Source organism: Petaurus breviceps, unplaced genomic scaffold (genome assembly GCF_028583685.1).
Source record: "Petaurus breviceps papuanus isolate PSGF00001 unplaced genomic scaffold, PetGlider_PUasm1.0 174, whole genome shotgun sequence".
In the NCBI taxonomy this organism is placed as follows: domain Eukaryota; kingdom Metazoa; phylum Chordata; class Mammalia; order Diprotodontia; family Petauridae; genus Petaurus; species Petaurus breviceps.
Window position 1 is genome coordinate 57729501 of NW_027185761.1, and position 15835 is coordinate 57745335.

Consider the following 15835-nt stretch of genomic DNA (forward strand, 5'->3'; position numbering starts at 1 on the left):
GAGAGAGAGAGAGAGAGAGAGAGAGAGAGAGAGAGAGAGAGAGAGAAAGTTTTAGGTATCTTTCGATCTGGACGGGGCCATAACACTATCACACAAAATAAACACACATAAAGGATTTGAGAGACGCAAAAGTAGGGTTTTATTACCTGAAAGGTAACAAGGAGGAAGGGTGCGGCCACCTGGAACAGGGAAGAAATACCCGAGGACTGCAGCCAAGAGGGAGCCTTTGGAAATGAGTTGTACAGAGATTAACAGTTGAAAGGAGATATGTAATTAGACCTGAAAGGCATTTTCAAACAAATGTCCTTGGAACATCAATCTAAACTATCAGGAGAGGATTCCCAGCGGTCACTAGAATGCAGAATAAAGAGGGTATCTAGAATGCAGAATAAAGAGGGTATCGGGTAAGCAATCCTTCCCTTTTTGCCCTTCACCTCAGCAAGAAACAAATACCCTCGAGAATTGAAACCTAACCTGCTCTCGAGAAAAGCCCAGTTCCTGGGGATTTCATTTGCGTCTCTCCCTGGCAAACCAGGCCCAGTATTTACGCCTCCATATGCTCCAGCATAACTAACCTCTTCCTGCCCCAGTGCTCATGTTCTCCTGCATGATTCTGACCATTCTGATCCCCCTCTGACCACATCTAGCCCTACTCATTCCCATCACTTGTTCATATACAGTCCATCCTAAAGGCCCAGATCATAGATTTAGAGCTGGACGAAGCCTTTAAGGCCATCTAGTCCAACACCCTAATTTACACAGGAGGAAACTGAGGCCCAGAGAAATCACTTGACTTACCAAGAGTCACAGTCTCAGAGGCAGGATTTGAACCCGGGGCCTCTTGCCTTCCAAGCCAGTGCTCCTTCTGCTACCAGGCTGTGTCTCTATTTATTGCCTGAATACAGCCCTTCCAAGGCTGATTCTTCCCTTTTCTGATCGATCTCCTTAGAGAACTCACTTCAAACTTCAGCTACATCTAACAAGCACAGCTGTCAAGCGTATATTCGAACAAGATTCAGTTTTAGGAGCTGGGGGCCTGCCCAAAGACAAAACGAAAACCCTCCCTCCTTTTCCTTGAAGAGCTTCCGTTCCACTGAGGAATGCACAATTTAAACAAATTAATCTGGAGAAAGAAGAGAGCAGTAACAGTGAAATCAAGAAGTTTCCTAGAAGAGGCCAATGCCTGAGGCAGCCTTAAGGAAGACCAGGAGTCCAGGAGGGAGAGAGGGGTGGGAGAAGGAGGAGAAAGAACAGGGGGAGGAGGAGGAGGAGGAAGTCCTGGTCAAAGTCTTTCCTTTTCCTCCTCTTGGCACACTGGCAATCAAACACACTCCCACCCACAGAGGCCACTAAACACCTATTCCCCTGTCATCAAGTTCCCTGTTACCTTATGACTCAAACGGAGTCTCCTCAGTGTGGCCAATCCCAACTTGCACAGTAAGGGGCAAGGAATTAAGTTCAGTGCAAGATCAGAGAGCACCAAGAAAGAGGGAAACAGCATGAAAAGACTCAAAAGGTCCCGTGTATTTTATACAGAAATTTATAAAGTCAAATCACTTGGCACAGATGATCTCATTTGATCTTCGGTCAGTTTGTTGGCTGAAGAGTACCAAAATGACATCAGCATGCTGGGGTCAAGGTGCAGCGTGTGCAGCTGTGGCTCACCAGACCAATGCTGGAAAGCTCTACCACAGGTCAAGTACAAACGGTCCAGTCACTGGAGTGGAAATGTCTCTAAATCTGCATCTCACACCTTTCTTTTGAGCTCCTGCAATTCTGTATCCCCTTTTACAGAGGAGCACGCTCCGAAGACGGGAATGACCCTCAAGCGAGGCAGGATCTGACCTAGTCTCTCCTCCTTCCAAATCATCCAATCCAAATTGACTACAGAATCTTGACTTCATCTGATTTCTCCAGGCCTCAGTTTCCTGTCAGATGAAGGGGTCTGACTTTCTAAGGCCCCTTCCAGCTGGAAATCTACGCTCCCACAAGGCAGGTGAGTGGGAGAGGTTGGCCGCAGGAGCTGCTGAGTACACAGAAGACCAGAAAACTAATACCCTAATACAGAGCCTCTGATTGTAAAGAAAAGTTTCCACAAGTTAAGTGAAAAGTCATTTTATACAGATGACTAGTCACATAAGGTCTGATGCAATATAAAACTCTTCCCAGAGGGGACAGATGCAGTGACCCTGAGTTCTCACAGGCTACACTAGGAGCCAGATCAATAGCTCTGACAGCAGGGCAGGTGGGCTTTGGGGAGAGGCCAGACCACCCACTAGCCAAGGTTCACCACCAGAAGGTTGGTCACCAGGTGCTGCCCCACAAAACAGACAAAACCACAAACTCACCCTGTGCAGCCAGCCTCCTTCCACTTTTATAGGCAAGTGTTGGGACTGGCAGCTAAGGGGGCAGAGGATGCTAAGAATGAGAGGCTTGAGATGCCTACAGATAATTATGTAAATGTTGGCATTCTTTAAAAATGTCTTTCCTATCTCTTATTTTTACTGATGCCTTGTTTAAATCTTACGTTTACATTGTTTATCTTTTACATTCCCATTTCCCTACCTATCCCTGCCCCCCACCCCAACCTAGAATGCCATACCTTATAACAAAATTTTAAAAACAAAGTTTGGTAAAAATCAACCAAAATAGGGGCGGCCAGGTGGCTCAGCAAGTAAGAGCACCAGCCCCAGTGTTGGGATGACCTGGGGATCAAATCTGGGCTCAGATACTTAGCACTGCACCCAGAAATAACTGGCCGTGTAACCTTGAGCAAGTTACTTAACCCCAATTGCTTTAAAAAAAAAAAATTAAAAAAAAAAAGTCAACTAAAATGCTGGTACTCAATGTGTGATGTTTTGTCCAACAACAGAACTGACCCATGACCAGATGAAATGAACTCTATTGATATTGATGTTCTGGCCATAAGTGAAACAAGATGACACAAATCTGCCATTAAACAGACATCATTTGGCAGATTGTCCCCAGAGACATAAATAACGAGACCGTCTTCATCCTGCACCCAGAGACAACAAGAAATATCATTTTATGGGGTACTAGACTACTTTATCTTGCATATGCCTGACACTCACAAGCCAGCAGACCACCACAAAGAAAATTATTCCCCAAGATGAACTATGAAGAATGAATAACTGTAAGAAATGACCAGCAGGCTGATTTCAGAAAAACCTGGAAAGACTTCCATGAACTGATGCAAAGTGAAGTGAGCAGAACCAGGAGAATGTTGTACACAGTAACAACAATATTACAAGGATCAACTGTGAATGGCTTAGCTATTCTCAGCAAAACAATGATCCAAGATAATCCCAAAAAATGTCATCTAGGACCATCAGAGAAAAAAATGACAAAGTCTAAATTCGTATCTCAACTATTTTTCACTTTACTTTCTGGGTTGGTTGGTTTGGTTTTTTTTTTGGGGGGGGGGTCTGTGTTTTCTTTCACAACATGACTAATACAAAAATGAGTTTTGCATGATTGCACATGCATAACCTATATCAAATTGCTTACCTTATCAATGAGGAGGGAAGGGAGAAAGGAGGAAAGGAGAGAATATGGAACTCAATTTTTTATATGAATATTTAAAAGATTTTATATGAAATTGGAGAAAAATAAATTTTTATTTATGTAAATAAGAATAAGATAAGTAAAGAAAAGTCTGAAAAAAATGATCTCTTCCAAAGTCAATGTTTACTTCAAAACTCCATCATCAAAATTATTTAAGGGTCTCAGGCATTGTGCTAGGGACTGGGGATATAAATGTAAAATGAGACAAGGCTCTGCCCCTCAAGGAACTTACATTCCAGTGGAGGAAAGCACAATATTCAGTTATTTAAATCTAAAGGTGAGGGAAGGAGAAAATAGCAAAAAATTATGTTAGAAAACATGACCCAGGATGAAGAAATGAAAATACCAAAGACAATATAAACTTTCCTAAATTCTCCTATTATGAATATTTTCTTCAATAAAATAAGTCTTTCAATAAAAAGAGTCTTTCAGGTGCGGCTAGGTGGTACAGTGAATAGAGCACCGACCCTGGAGTCAGGAGGACCTGAGTTAAATCCAGCCTCAGATTTAAGTTTAAAAACTAGCCGTGTGACCTTGGGCAAGTCACTTAACCCCAATTGCCCTCCAAAAAGCAAAAAAAAAAAAAAAGAGTCTTTCAAAAAGGTACCCAAAATGATAGGTCTCAAACATCATCACAAAGCAGCAGAATGACTTAACCATGACAGGAAACAAGGACTTACAAATGGAGTGGACATTTTAGAATTAAATTGGGGTAGAACAAAGTCAGTCTGGCTAGAACGAAGGTCAAAGTCCACGCCAAATGAGAAGCAAAACGAATATGGAAAAGGAGCTACTCTGATGCAGCCTCTCTAAGTTGACCTGTCAACTCTGAAAAACGGGAAATGAGCAAAAGTAAAGAAGATATCATCGTAATTTCTTAGACAATTGTAAATGACGCCAAAGTCACCGAAACAAGGAGGAAGAAAGAGAGCAGAAAACAAACCTCATCCAGTCAACAATTTGTTTCAAGCTGACCACCAAAGGCAAGACCAGCTCAGAGGAGTCACATAAAACAGTGAGACTTGACTGAGAATAAACCTGATGACAGCCTGGTGGGAAATCCACTTGAGTTAAGTCACCTCCCTAGTACTCACAGATGAAACACAAAATGGAACAAGTCCATAAATGATTCCTGGAGACATCTGTTCTCACTGGCAACAGGAACATAACCACTACATATGGACCCAACTGCCACAATCTCCAATGTAAGGCTACAGAACTAGCATGAAGGAAGACGAAATGAGGGAGCAAAGACTGGACCATGCAGAAGCAATCTATGTGGACAGAGTCAACATAAATATAAAGGTGTATAAGAGGGTTGATTATTCTTATCTCTCTTTCACCCTTTCTAGGGTATTGTATATATTGTTTTCCTCTACTTCATTTTGTCTTGATTCACCTAAGTCTTCCTATGTTTCTCTCAATTTTCTGTAACCATCATTTCTCATGGCACAGTCATTCATATTCCACTACATTCAGATATACAATATGTTTGGCCATTCCCTCATAGATCTACCTTGTTTCCAGTTCTTTGCTACCACAAAAGTTCTGCTATGACTGTTTTTATGTCAATGGCATTTTACTTTCTATGTGACATCTTTGAGATGTCTATCTCAGAGTCACAGGGAATGAAGTTTTCTCACTTTTTAAAAGCATAACACCAAATGGAAAGAGCATTTTAATGTGTATTCCTATTGGGGAAACAAAAACTTCTTAGAATATTTGTCCATTTTTCTAATCTACAATGGGAAAATTTCATGTACAAATATAGTTATTTATATACAGAAAAAAAATTCTGCAGAACCAATTTTACAGAATTATATTAAATAGAAGTAATATTTCAGATATGTTGACCATAGACTCATGGAATGTTACAACTGATAGAAACCTGAAATGATCTTTTAAGTCAATCCCCTCATTTTACAGGTGAGGACACTAAAGCTTAGACAGGTGACTTACTCAAGGTCACACAGCTAACCTGTGACATAGTAGGACACCAGAAACCACTCTCCTGACTCCTCACCTAGCCTAGCACTCTTCCTCACACAGAACCTATGAAATACATTAAAATATGGCAACTATATCACAAATCATAATCATTTGGCAAAAAAAAAATCAGTTACAAATTTAAAAAACACCTGCCTACAGGAGCCTAAAAATGTTTAAATCTTTATACATCTAGCCATGTTTTCAATACAAAGTCTAAACCAAAGTTAACATATTAAACAATCAACCTTATAGAACAGCAAAAAACTAATTATACCATATTCTAAAGTTTATATGTAATAGCTGATTTTAGTTGTTTCAGACTCTACATTATCCCATGGACTTGTCCATGGGGTTTTCTTGGCAAAGATACTGAAGTGGTTTGCAATTTCTTTCTGCAGTGTGTCCACATTTTACAAATGAGGAACTGAGCAAATATAGGGGTTAAATGACTTATCCAGGGTCTATTAAGTGACTATTAAATGTCTAAGACAAGATTTGAACTCAGATTTTCATGGCTTCAGGTCTAGTGCTGTATCCACTGTGCTATCTAGCTGCTTAAATTATGCCTTTAAAAAAAGTTTTTGTTTGAAAGATAAAAAATGTCAATGTCAGACAAATGTCTGATATTTAATGTCTCATTTCACATGTACACGCCACCAAACCTAGGCCAGTGGCTGAAATGCGTGCCGAAGAGGAAAGGAAGCTTCACACTACGTCCAGGAGGGGCAACAACATTAGCCAAAAATGTAAGGTGACCCAGAAATAATTAACGAGTCTTTGCAATTCCGTCATATGATATTTTGGTTACGTCCACAAAGCCACAGTTTAGATTACAAACACAGAAGTCACCAGAAGCCCTGGAGATTAAAAACTCCAAAAACATGTCTTTTTTAAAAACAATTATGTTAGTGAAAACTCCAAGATGCTTTACCAAAAAGTTATAAAATGTGTAGGCAGCAATAAAATCTCTAAGAAAGTCAGGCAGACTACTTTAAGGCCTCTTCAGAAGACCTGGATCTCGGCCAGTTCTGCCACTAATCTTGAACAAGTCCACCTGCACTTTCAAAGGTACTTTTCCCTTATGGGTAAAAATGGAACTAGTACCTGCCCTGCCCTCCTCAAAGGCCTGGTGTGGAAAATGCCCACAGGTGAAAGAAGACTGGAAATGACAGAGGCCTGAGTAATTCTAATGACTAGCTGGGGCCCTGGAAAAACAGATGAGGCAAAAGCATCCCCTTTTTAGTAGAGGTGGGAGGCAGCAGGAGCAGAATGCTGAATACACTTTGGACCAGTCACTGTGACAGCTGTTCTTGTCTAATTGTCTTCCCATGTTACAGGGTGGGCTAATGAAGGCGGGAGAGGCCTTAGGCAGAGGGAGGACTAACATTCAGAACGACTGGCATAGAAAACAAAAGTCATCAATAAAATGTATTGGAATAAAATTTAACATTAAAAACCATATCCAGTGCCCTATGAGATTATCGTAAAAGCCTAGCTGTTTTAGGCCCCAGCCTCTCTAGTGGTTGGAAGGAGTCCTAAACTTCTCTGGGGATCGAAGCTAAATGCTCTCATCCCCTTTTTCCTCATCTGAAATGAAGATGAAGGAATTCACATTATCTCACCACCTTTCTCCACCATCATTTTCACTTAAAGAAGGGGAAAAGCAGCAGAAGCTAAAGACAAAAATGTTCTTTTCTTCTTTCATGGGCCACCTCCGGCACTTCCATCCCAGCTGAGGGACCCTGCAGAAGGAAGCCCCTGACCCTCTCTCTCACTGCACGAGGCCAATGGTGTCAAACACAAATAAAGACAGGAGCCATTAACCCATGTGAGGATCCCAGGCGGCCGCATATTGACTCAGAAAACCACATATTGTTAATACTATCTATGTGTTACTGGGGTTTTATTTATTTTGTTAAGTATCCCACAATTACCTGTCAATCTGGCTCAGGCCACACTTGGACTGTTGGGGGCTGCAGGCAGCCCACGCTGCACGCCTCGGCTCTAAGCAGCTAAGGTTACTCACTAAGTGCTGACCAGGGGCCAACCTGCATTGGGAAAGGGAGTGTCCTCATTTGGGTGTTCCCTCTATCAATAAAAACAGGACCAACCCCAAGCCTTATCCCTTCAGAGAGCCCTCGGGGAGGGAGCATAGGGGAACGAAGAAGAATGTACTCTATTTTCAAGACAGAATCCAAAAGATGATAGAAAAAAGTTTAATGGTATTTTCATGCTTGTATATGGTTCTTCCTCTAAACAGACTGAAAGAATTTATCCTTTTAACTTTTTATTTTTCATTGTGCTGAAATGTAATTAAAAATTAAAAGAAAAAGGAGCTCAGGTTTTCAAAACTCTTCTTCATTTACTAGTGCCTGATAAACATTCTCCATTTCCTCAAACTCATATCTAATGCAAACAAATGCCCATCCATCCACATCTTGCCGTGAACGTCCCAAGTCGCTGAAGACTCCAACACTTGTGGACGTGGTTGCTTCTCTAACACCCACAATGAACAGCTGCTCGGCTACCCTATCTATCACGTGTCTCCGTCATGATCCCCCTAGAGTAACTCAGGGGATCACACTGATTCCATCTTATCTTCCTCAAACCCTGGCTAACTTATGTCACTCACCTCTCACCCTCTTTTTTTTTTTTTGCTTTTTGGAGGGCAATTGGGGTTAAGTGACTTGCCCAAAGTCACACAGCTAGTAAGTGTGTCAAGTGTCTGAGGGTGTTTTTGAACTCAGGTCCTCCTGACTCCAGGGCCAGTGCTCTATTCACTGAGCCACCTAGCCACCCCTTCACCCACTTTCTTTAACAGCTCCCCAACTCCTCATCCTTCTCGAACCTTGGTGGCCTCTGACACCACTGACCCACATATCCTCTCCTTTAGCTTTCAGGTCACTCCCCTATTCTTATTCCCCTCCTCCCTAACTGCCCCATTAATCTTCTTCCTGGACCCACCCTTAACCCTGAGTCTTTTTCCAAGACCCTGGGCCCTCTTTTTTTCTCTACACCACCCCTCACCGATAGCACCAACTTCCTTGTCTATACATGATGACTCACAAATTTATATATCGGGCCACTGTGTCCCTCCAGAGCACCATATCACCAAACACCTACTTACTAAATAAACCTATCCAACTCCTACTGTCCAAAATGACCCCTTCTTCCTTTTCCTCACCAGCCTGGAGGCACCCACAACTCTTGACTCTCCCTGGCCCTCTCACCCATTCAGCCCTCATGTTTCTCCATAGCTATTACTACAGCAGCTCTGAAAGCACAGCTCACTCCCTCATCTCCTCTCCCTACTGGACCCTTCTTGGTCTGTTTCCACTATCTCCCTGGTCTCATTCATTCTCCAAAAATAACCAAAATAATCTTCCTACAGCAGTCAGTCAGTCAACAAGCACACATTAAGCACTCCCTAATTCTAGCAGCCCATAATCCCTGTCCTCAAGGAGCTCACATTCCACCAAGGGATATCAGTCATTCACACCCAAGTACAGACTAATACAAACTGCCCAGAGGCTAGTTGTGGAGGGAGGGCATTAGCAGACTCAGATGCAGTGGCTTCTCCCAGGAGGAGGCTGGCCACTCTCACCACCTGGGTCCATAAGCTCCCGGAGCTCCTTGCTGCCCCTCAGCTTAGCACCAAAAGCCCTCTCTCAGCTGGCTCCTGCCAACCTTTCAAGCTGCTGGGCCATCGCCACTCTTCAGAGTGCACCCCAGGACAAATGCTCCATGCCCCACCTCTGGGCGGCCCCCCTAGCTTCCTCCCCAACTCAGCTCAGGGACCTCCTCCTCCAGGAAGCCTTTCCTGATTCCCCTTCTCTCTTCTTTCTCAAATCACTGCACATACATGTAAGAGAACAAGAGAATGGAGGGGAGCACTTCAGCACAGGAACTGATGTTTAATCAGTGCTTGGGGCACTGACTCTGGGAGGACTCCTGGAGAATCTGTCACTAGAGCTGTGCAGGCCCAGTCACAAGCACTCAGCATAACACAGAAGGGAATGAGCCCAGAGGGTCACCCAAGTCATCAGAGGCAGCCTGATCCCAGTGCGGGGGCCCCAGGGCTAGCACCCTGGCCTCAGTCTGAAACATCGGACAGACAGAGAACAGTGGGCCTAAGTGCTGGGGTCATTATTTCTCAGTATATCCTCCACCTCATCTTTATTTTCTTTTCTATCAGGGCACATTCTGCATAAACCCTTAAAGGGGCCACCAGGAGCCCACAGTGAGCTTGGAATTCAAAAGTCAGTCTCTACCAGTTGACAAATCAGGCAAAGAATACCTTAATAGTAAGGCAGGAGGCTGCAGACAGCTGGATGTGTAGTCAATAAGTCCTGGATTCAAATGCTACCTTAAAGAGTAAGGTACCAGGTGACTATGGGCAAGTCACTGAATAGCTCTAGGCCTCTGCCTCCTCATCTGAAAGAGGGGATACGAGCAACTCCAGGGAAGCTTCTGGGATCTCCTGGCCCAGCCCTGGCCTCTCTCCTAACCTCCAAACTCACATCCTGTCAACTGGCCGTTTCCAAGAAGAGGATCCACAGACATCTTATGTCAACATGTCCAAAAGGCACGTCATGAGCTTTCCCCAAAAACTTTCCTCTCTTCCTCAGCTCCCAGTTTCTGCTGAGATCCCATGCTCCCTGGGGCCTCACGGCCAGCGGCCAGGTCCTACTGACTGTATCTTCCCAGCACCCCTCCAACACGCCCCCTTCTCTCCTCTGACACTGCCCCACCCTGGTTCAGGCCCTCCCCGTCACCCTCGGACAACTGCAATAACCTTCTGGCTGGTCTCCCAGAGGCATCTGTCCCTGCTCCAATTCATCCTCCACTCAGGCTGTCAAAGTAACCTGAAATGCAGGCCTAGCCATGCCACCCCTCTCTATCCAGTAAACTCCAGAGGCTCCCTGCCGCCTCCAGGATCAAACACAAAATGTTCTGCCTGGCATTCAGAGCCCCTCCTCCCTTTCCAGCCTTCCTACACCTCACTCCCCAAACAGGTTCTCTGTGATCCAGAGACCCCCGGCCTCCGGGCTGTTCCTCCAACAAGACCTTCCCCTCGGCTGCAGGAATGCTCTCCAGCTGCCCCCCAGGCCTGGAAGGCTCCCTCCTCATCACCACCTCCTTCATCCCTTCAAGTCCCGGCTAAAATCCACCTTCTCTAGGAAGCCTCTATGGGTCTCCCGTTAATGTTAGAGATTTCCCACCAATCACTGCTAATTCTCTTCACTTTATCCTGTCTAGATCTTGTCAGCACAAAATTGTTTGCAAGTTGTTTTCTCCATTAGACCGGGAGCTATCTGAGAGAAAAGACTGTCTTTCGCCTCTTTTTTAAGTCATCGTGCTTAGCACAGTGCCTGGCACATTGTGGGGACTTAACAAATTCTTCCTGACTGCCAGATTGCTCAAAGGATAAAATGAGGCTCTGCAAAGCTTAAAAGTCTACACAAGGGCGGCCAAGTAGCACAGCGAGTAAGAGCACCAGCCCCAGAGTCAGGATGACCTGGGATCGAATCCAGGCTCAGACACTTAGCACCCACCCAGAAACACCTGGCCGTGTAACCTTGAGCAAGTTACTTAACCCCAATTGCTTTAAAAAAAAATCTATACAAATGTGAACTATTATTATTAGGGATGGAAAGAGACCATGAAAACTATCAAGTCCAACTCTCTCATTTTACAAATGACTAAACTGAGGCCCAGGTTAGGCAGGTTGAGAGCCTTTCACAAGATCACAGAGGTGGATGAATGGCCCAGTGGACACAGCAGAAAGCTCTGAGTTCAAATCCAGCCTCACACCTCCTAGCTGTGTGAACCTGGGTAAGAAACTGTCTGCCTCAGTTTCCTCACCTGTAAAATGGAGGTAATAATAGGGCCTACCTCTCAGAATTATTGTGACAATAACATGAGACTCCTGTAAAGCACTATGTAAATGTATTTATTATCATCATTCAAAAGTGTAGACCTGGAGGGGACTAACTCTAAACTAGAGGCCATCCAGTGCGATGTCTTAATCTATAGAGAAGGAAAGACAGGCCCAGTGTGTCAGGAGGCAGGATATGAAGCCAGGCCCCCCCTGCTCTGTTTCAATTGGAACAAAAATCTCTAACAGAAGATGCTCTGGTGGGTCCCAGACATTTCCTCCTAACTCATTTTATGCTGGCAAATTCAGGATAACCCAAGAAGCTGGACAGTTCCTTGGGGTTTGTTTCAATGAGATGACGCAAAGTCCTCTGAACTTTAGGGGCCAGGACATAATTAAATTTGCTATTTCCCCTTTAAGTGGTTTAGTGTAAAGTAAATGATATTGAGAACTTGGCCTAAACTGGCAGTTGCTGGAGGGAGGGGGGTAAGGAGTCAGTGAAAAGGGAGAAATAAAGGTGATACAAGCTGTCCCAAGAACATCAAGCACCAACCTGGTCATTTAGCAGGTCTCTCTAGCCTATAGAACTCACAATTCCAACGACTCCCAGTTAAAACAGCCTGTATTTCCATGTATTCAATCTGATCAGTCATGGTACCAGGGACTGATTAATCCTGCCAACTACCACACTATTAACACACAGCTAATTTCTCTTTTAGGTGGTGGGAAAAGAGAGGATATTAGGAATGATCCAATTGTTTCATTTAAAAAGGTAACTGTAGTTGCCGAGCTTTCAAGAACACGTTTTGTACAAATTTTTAACATGTCATCTCCATTCCCATGCCAAAAACCGCCCACTTCTGTTAGTCTTAGTCATCTCCGACTAAGTCACTGGGATATCATCTTTGCACAGTCCTAGAAAGGATTCCTTCCTATTACCAATTGCTAGTTCTCCCCCCAAATTTAAAGTGGTTTTTTAAAGGTCTCCCTCAGCTATCTCACAGAGTGCACAAAGTCCGTCTGGTCATCTGTACTGGGGGCACATCAAACACCTAACGAGAAGGAAATGGGAACGAACTGACTGTGTGATGGGAGGCCATGCTTCAGCGGGTTCCAGGAAGCCTGGTTTTCACACAAACTGAAGACTTTCAGAGAGGAGATAAGAGAAATATATTCCACGGGGAAGGCAGTGTGGTGGTACTTGCCGATGTTTCTACGTTCTCACCCAAATCATGGGCATAGATGTCACGTACTTTAGGATTATTTTTGCTTTTGCCTTTAAAAGTCAATTGACTCTGCATCACCATCATTTCAGAATCAAAGAATTCCAGAGAATCGCAAAGAATTTTCCTCCCTTTTCTTCCAGTCTTCGTCAAATTACTGCAAAATATCCTAAGGCACTACCCCTAAATTCTTAAATCCTCTTAGAAAGGCTTAAACTGGCCTACAGTCAACTCTGAGAGACTGGGGACAAACTCAAAAAGCAGCTAGGACCAGCTGGCCAGGTTATGGCCTGCTGACTGGTCATTGGTCCGGACCCACGCCCGGGGACCACCTGGGTCGAGCACCTCTGAGGCTCTGAAACACCTTGCAGGGGCACCAGGGGCTGCTGCCCACGCCCGCGCCCCACGCCCACGCCCCGCGTGGGCTGGCCTCACCTTGCCCGTCTTGTGGTCGAACCAGACGAGCGCGTGGTTCCGGGACAGCACCTTGCAGTCGAAGGTGGCGTTGTTCTGGGCCGGCCGGCACCGGGCCACCGAGCGCCCGATCTTGATGGGCTCGTCCAGGTAGACATGGCGCTCCTGAAACGGGTGCGAGTTGGGGCGGCAAGTGAAGATGGCCAGGGCCGAAGGCATTGAGGACAGCTCGGGGAGCCCGCTCCGGCCAGGCCCGGGTCCGAAGAGGAGCTCGTCCTGAGCCACGCTGCTGAGCGCGGCCGCCACGCGTGTCCCCTCCCACCCCCCCAAGCAGGGTCGTTCAGAGCCCAGGCAGCATCAGCCCCACGCAGGCTCGGGGTCGCCGTGGCTCACCACTGTGGGAGCAGTCCGGGCATGGCCGGGGGGTGCGTGGGGGGCGCCCCTCACTCCATCCCCCTGGGGCTCAGCACCCAGGGGCTCCAACCACATTGGAGGAGGCTCCCGGCGGGCGGCGCGGAGGGGGCGTCCCGTATCCACCCGCGGCAGCTTCGGGAGTCACTGGAGGGCCCGCGGGGACACGCGAGGGCACCAGGTCTCGCGTGGGCACTGGCACTGTCGGCGGCGGCCCTGCCGCATGGAGCGGGGTCCCCCTCAGTGGGCCGGTTCGCTCGCTCCCTCGCTCTGGCTGGGCTCGCGCTAGCGGGGGCCGCGCATCGCGCGTCGGGGGCGGCCCGGGCTGGGCTCCCGCGTGTCCGCGGCGGCGCGTGGGGGGCCGAGGACGGGGTTGGGGGGGGGGGCTGGGCTGGACGGCCGGCTCCCGGTCGCCGCTCTTCTGGGCTCTCTCGCCGCCTCGAGCGCTGGCCTGCGGGCCCTCTCCGGCCGCCCGCCCCGGCTCACGCGGCGCCCGCCGCCAAACTTTCCGACCTGCGGGCGACAAGAACCGCGACCGGCCGCCGTCAGGCGCCGCCCGCCCTCCCGGCCCGTCAGGCGCCCCCCGCCGCCCCGCCGGGCCTCCCTTCCCCCGCCCCGGCCCCGGCCCCGACCCCAGCCCCGGCCCCGGCCGCCATAGTGACTCTGACGGAGACCTACCAGCGGGACGGACGGACTGCCGGCCGCGGGAGCGCGCACCCTGCACTAGCTCGCCCGCCCGGCCCCTCTCCCGCGCCGTACTCCCAGGCTCACGTGACCGACGCCGCGGGGGCCCTATTGGGTGTGGGCAAAAAAGAGGCCGGGGCGGGGCGGGGCGTGGGGCGGACTTCCCGAGCGCCACTGGAGGGGGTGGGGCGCGCCGAGAAGCGCAGGCCGCCATCTTGCTTAAGGGCAGTGAAGGCTAGGGAGGGGGGAGCGGATTACGGGCCGGGGCTTAGCGTGGCGGCGACCGCCTTGGTCTCCTTCCACATGAAGAGATGTCTGACAGTGGGGAGGTAAAACTGCTTGGGGGACTCGCCGCGATGCTTCTCTGGGATGGGAAGCCTCCCACCCAAGGGCAAAGCGCATTGGCAGGCATCTTAGCTGTGGGCAGCCAGCTCTCGCGAGGCTTGAGGAAGTCGCGCAAAGAAAAGTCGAAATGAGAGGCGGGGGAGGGACGAATACCAGTCCCAAAGGGCAAATGCTTACTAGCCCTGGAGCTCGGTCCTAGTGACTGAGCATGCGCGCTTCTGCCTTACGGTCTAGCTACTCCCCTGCCCTTGACCCCTCCCCCTTCCTCCCTCCCTGCTCTGTCGTAAGCACCTGTGGCTGGGCGTGCTGGCACTTAACACCTTTCCCTCCTCCCCTCGCCCTTCCCCCCCCAGGGCTACGCGTTCAAATCCGGACGCTGACACTTAGTAATTTTATGACCTTCCTCTAATTTATCATATGCATTTACGCATAACGAATATAAATATATATTATATAAAATAAATGTATGACAAAGTTGACCGAGGTCATACAATCTATGTGCATGGACATTTGTGTAAGTGCATGTGGAGATAGATAGAATTTGTGCCTAGTTTTTTTTTGCATGTTTCCCCACAGTAAGCTCCCTGAGGACAGCACTTTAGAGTTGCCTCTCTCTCTGCCTCCCAAGCTTAGCACCTTGCCTAGCTTGTAGTAGGTCCTCCGTAAATGTTTATCAGTTCTTCCTGGGCCCAGTTACCTCCTCCAAAGGGAGTTAAGTGGGCTGCATGAGTTCTAAGGTCCCTTCCCAATGTCAACCAGTGGCCATTAGTAGAGAGAGACTTGAAGATTAAGAAGGCCAATCTACTGCCTTCCCTTAAGTACCCTCTCCCCCATTCCCATTTTACAAACAAGGGAGGTCCAGAGATGATAGATTTTAATATTAAACCGCAAATACAATGTGCTGTTTTTTAAAAAGCGTATAAATTTATTATCATTATTTTTGTTGCCATCAACAACAGAAAGTTGGGTCTTGGAGTACCAACAAGTGAAGTCCCAAGTGAACTCAACAAGAAATCCAAAAATATCTTACAGAAAATCATCTCTAAATGAGAAGGGAAAAGGTTTGGGAGAGAGGCAAAGGATTCGATGAGTTTAGCAGGCAAGGAAAAGGTAATTTTCTACTTCCCTATCATTTTTGTTTCTGTGATCTCAGGGTAAAAACTTTGCATTTGGAAGCAGAAGTTGTTGTTCAGTGGTTTCCAACTCTTTGTAACCCCACATGGGGTTTTCTTGGCAAAGATACTGGAGTGGTTTGTAATTTCCTTCTCCAGCTCATTTTATAGATGAGGAAATTGAGGCAAACAGG

The 15835-nt window shown here is 47.1% G+C and overlaps 1 protein-coding gene across 5 annotated transcripts in view; it reads right to left on the reverse strand.

The window, feature by feature from the left end:
- The window catches only part of SLMAP (sarcolemma associated protein), a 149011-nt gene extending 135282 nt beyond the window's left edge, over positions 1–13729 (reverse strand). Inside the window, exon 1 of one of the 5 annotated variants that reach the window (XM_069084267.1) lies at positions 13111–13729. In XM_069084267.1, coding sequence (XP_068940368.1) covers positions 13111–13308 — 198 coding nt within the window. In that variant the 5' untranslated portion in view covers positions 13309–13729. The remainder of the gene's footprint in view (positions 1–13110) is intronic. The other 4 variants (XM_069084262.1, XM_069084265.1, XM_069084264.1 and 1 more) reach the window with 4 other exon arrangements.
- Positions 13730–15835: the final 2106 nt, after the last annotated feature.